Source organism: Salminus brasiliensis, chromosome 25 (assembly GCF_030463535.1).
Source record: "Salminus brasiliensis chromosome 25, fSalBra1.hap2, whole genome shotgun sequence".
NCBI lineage: Eukaryota > Metazoa > Chordata > Actinopteri > Characiformes > Bryconidae > Salminus > Salminus brasiliensis.
Genome location: NC_132902.1, coordinates 28,363,416 through 28,367,859, shown reverse-complemented (window position 1 = coordinate 28,367,859; position 4,444 = coordinate 28,363,416). Strand labels below are relative to the sequence as shown.

General features: G+C 44.9%; 1 protein-coding gene across 1 annotated transcript; it reads left to right on the top strand.

The window, feature by feature from the left end:
* The first annotated feature begins 430 nt into the window (after positions 1–430).
* Positions 431–3,083, top strand: plekhf1 (pleckstrin homology domain containing, family F (with FYVE domain) member 1). Its single transcript, XM_072671444.1, has 2 exons — positions 431–582; positions 1,222–3,083. Exon 2 carries the CDS (start codon positions 1,229–1,231, stop codon positions 2,090–2,092), a length of 864 nt encoding a protein of 287 aa, XP_072527545.1. The 5' UTR covers positions 431–582; positions 1,222–1,228; the 3' UTR covers positions 2,093–3,083.
* The last annotated feature ends 1,361 nt before the right edge of the window (positions 3,084–4,444 follow it).

Sequence of the window (4,444 nt, the reverse complement as noted above, 5' to 3'; positions counted from 1 at the left end):
TGATTAAAAAAAGTTACCAAACCATCATAATCATAATCTAATAATCATGGTGTAGAATAACTGAATATAGTCATGGCAGTGATGGTCAGAGTAGTGATGGTTAATAGTGGTGGTGATAAAAACAGTGTTATCTATAATCTAGTGACTTTTAAACATATATTTGCATACAGACACTCTTCTGTTTATGTTTACATTCATGAGCTTGAGCTTTAATGTGTGTAGATTACAGGTTAACAGTCAAACTCTTTGCTCACAAAATTGCAAACACAGTCGTGAAATCATGAAATTTCATGAAATCATTCGTATCATTGCAAAAGTGTGCCAACTAATAAGGGCAAGAACCAGACGCTTGTGATTCCCCTGGCTGAGGTGACGTGATGTTCCTCAGTCTCTTCTGAGAACTTGTGGAACTCCCCACTCTGACAGGAAAGGCAGGTTCTCCGCTTGTATAAAAGCTTCCTCACGAACTCACTACACACACACACAGACACACAGAAATCTACAGCTCTGATCTGGACAAACACTCTGCCTACCTGAAGCTTGTTCACTCGCCAGCTATTCTCTGTTTACGACAGAATTCAGGTATCAGCTTTAATAACTTTAATATTATTCATAACTTCTGTTGAAAGATTTGCTGTTTGTTCAGGTTCAGTGTAGATCAACAAGTGTTAGGATTTTATACTATTCTTATTTATTATGCATTATATTATAACACCTTTCAATAATTTAATTTGATAATTAAGTGAATTTCAAATTGGGAACTTGAATTTAAAAATGCTTGGTCCCCGGTGATTGCCTCTTGTGCCTATATTTTGCATTGTTCAACAATGCGTGTTTTGGCACATTCTGCTAATATGAGTCAGCACATTTTCTTTAATGTATGTATTTATTTACATTTCATTTACTAGAAATGTAGAGTTCTGTGTATTTCTACTGTACTTATTTTGAAGGGTTTAAAGTGGGTCAATAGAGCTGCAGTAGAATTACAGTATATAAAGGAATGCACTGGAGTATCTATACTGAAGGGTGTACATTTACATTATTTACATATAAAACTGTGCTGATATAGTGAGATGTATATTTATTATTATTAAGAGGGAAAACACACTTCAGGATCAGGTGAATTCAGTGCTTTCCTCAGCAGATGATGCTCATTTGAAATATTTGATGTATGCCAGTGATTACATGCCGGAGCTAAACAGCAGTCTGAACCTTCTGCAGATTCTCAATGATGGCAGATCATCTACACTTTACTGTGGAGAACCGTGAACGGATCCTGGCGGTAGAGAGCTCGTTCGGCCCCTCTGGGAAGTCTCTGCTGAAGCCAGAGCGGGTCCTGGTGGGTGAAGGCCGTCTGATGAAGCTTTGCAGGCGCCGTCCTCAGCCCAAAGCCTTCTTCCTCTTCAACGACATCCTGGTGTACGGCAGTATCGTGATGGCAGGCCGCTGGCACAAGAACCAGCAGATCATCCGCCTGGAGGAGGTCGAGCAGGAGGATCTGGAGGACAGCCTGAACATGTGCAACCAGTGGCTCATAAAGACACCCAGAAAGTCCTTCTACGTGTCGGCGGCTTCTGCAGAAGAGAAGCTGGCCTGGATGGAGCACATCGAGAGCTGCAGAACCCAGCACCTGCAGCGGCTGGGCCTTCCGGTCAACACACCACACACCAAAGACTTCGCCGCCACGTGGATTCCAGACCACGCCTCGGCGATCTGCATGCGCTGCTCCAATCGCTTTAACATAACCCACCGCAGACACCACTGCAGACGCTGCGGCTTCATCGTCTGCAACTCCTGCTCCAAGGCCCGCGCCGTGCTCAGACACATCTCCGACAAACCTGTGCGAGTGTGCATGCTCTGCAAGTCCAACCTGCAGGGTCAGGAGCGGATTGAGTGTCTGCACATGCAGCAGACAAGAAAGCTGGCGGGAAACGACTGGAAAACCAACTCTGTGGAAGATACACCTGAATACGAAGCCTCCAGTGAGGAGGAGGAGCAACAGGTGGCCAGCAGTGCACCAACTCTGTGGTTCGAGAATAACTCTCAGTACTGCTACATCCGCCCAGAGCATGCGAAACCACCACGGGTTTAGAGAGCGAACGACGCTGCGTGAACATTTAGAGAGGAAAAGAATGAATCATGTGAAGAGAAAAAGTGCTTGGACCCCTTTGGTTGCCGCTTGCAGTGTTTGCTGTTTTACACTCCAGGCGAGTGGCCGACGAGTCAAGGAAAGATGAAATGCCGTTTAGGTTCAAAGACCAACAGCCTAAGAAGCTTCTTCTCCAGACTCTGCAGACGGCATTCCTGAACACGAACCACAGAGAATTATCCCCAGCGCTGCGACTTCCATCCAAAGCATGCAAGAACCAACATGAGTCTAGAAGATGAAAAGTGGACACTGCAGTACAGAAGGACACATTTTAACCCAAACCAGCATGTCAAAGTCAAAAACATGTATTTTCTATTTTATTTTATTTATGTTATATTTGAAGTCAAATTGGCCATGAGCCAACACAGTGTTGTGGTGATGAGTGAGTGGAAAGACTAGTGGTGGTTGGTGTAGCTTAGTGGGTAACACTGTCCTCCCCTGGGCTAGACTAGGGTTCAATTCTGCAGCCGGTCCCTGGGAAACACCCCTCCACTGTGGAGCTTATCACTGAAGGGCGTGATGTGTATGCTGCCCTCAAGCTCCCTTCTGGACTCTTCTGGACACTCGTTGTTGATATGTTGATATTTTGAAGTCTTCAGAAGCACATTGCTGTCCTTTAGCTCTGTAAAAATAGTGTTGCTGCTCCCTGACCTTTGACCTGTACTGTTCCTGTTACTAAGAAGACAAACCTGCTCACTATGAAGGAACCGGTTCTACTGAAGGAAGAGATGATCTGATGTTTACACTGGAAGTATTTAACACTAGTGTCTGTGTACTGTGCACACTTTATTTACTGTACTGTCTGTGAATCAATGTATTATTTATTATATAATCTAATGTGATGTTTTGTAAAATATTTGCTCTGTATCATCAAATCACTAATAAAGACGTTTATGAAAGGCCACAGTATTAGTGCTCTCGTCACTGGAAACGTCTACAGTCAGCATCGTTAGCGAGTTCTCACAGCGAGGCCTGACCTGAACTGAACCACGCTGGATCTGTTTACACACGGTTTTACTTCCTTACACAAATCGCTGATTGTTTCAGAAAGCCCAACCCATCAATCAATCACTCACTGATCAGACTGCTGTATCTGCCGTCCCGTCAGCGCCGTGCTGGTTCTGTCAGCGTTCCTCTGCAGGCTAAGTTTAGAAACCTGCTCCACTTCATTCCGTTCAGCTCAGAGCCGTGAATCAGCTCCAGCACACTGTCCCACACACTGAACACACTTAAAGAGAGGACACTGGAAATAATAAAGTCAGCTGCTTAAAACACCCTCTGATCCACAGAACCCTGTTCAGTCCTCCTGCCCGAGCGACAGGCTGGACCTGTGAGGGACACTGATCTGATTATTGATTTAGATTATTGGTTTTAGGGCTGGTTTGTGATTTTTGTATTTTTGCTATAAAGTGAATCTGGCAGTTGTTCTTTATACTGTATCAGAATCTCATGATGAATAGACCAATAGAAATGCTCGCTGCCACTATGGTCCCGGGGTTGCAATGCTGCTTTACCATCAGCAGCCGGAGTCTGAGAGAGCACAGCTGCCCGTACTCTCCAGGTGGGTAGATGGCGTTCTCTCCCCTCATCACTCTTCAGCTATGTTGTTCAGCACAGGCGTCTGTTAGCTGGTCGGGTGGTTCTGGGGACCCGGCGTGTAAAGAGGAGGAGTCTGACTCCACAGGTCTCAGAGGAGACGAACATCACCAGCACCAGGGGGAGCTAGAAACAGGTGGGTTAAAAATTTGACAAACAGAGAAAAATCAATAATTTTAAATCCAGCGTGTTACACAACACCAGAGCATTTACCCCAAACAAACTCTCACATTCACTAATTCACTAATTCACCAATTCAGCACCAAAAGTTTTGAGACGAACACAAATGTAGTTTTTCACGAGTTTACTGTCTCCGTTTTTAGATCCTTTAGTCACACGTTTATGTGATTTACAATCAGAACTAAATCAAAGACTTAATATTTACAGTGTTGACTCTTCTTCTTTAGAACTTCTGCAGTTCGCCTTGGCCTGCAGGAAATCAGCCTCTTTTTGAGGATTGACCAAAGGCATTGAGGGATTGAGATCTGGGGAGTTTCCTGGCCATGGACCTAAATTTCAATGCTGTGTTGACATGGTGCTCCATCACGCTGGTCAAAGCCTCGCTCAGCTCCAGACTGCTCCTGGATCATTGGGGGAAGCTGCTGTTGGAGGATGTTGATCTGAGTGAACCCACTGAGAAGCAACTGCACACATGAGCGGTCTCAGGACGCTTCGCTGGCAGGAAAATAACTTCACCCA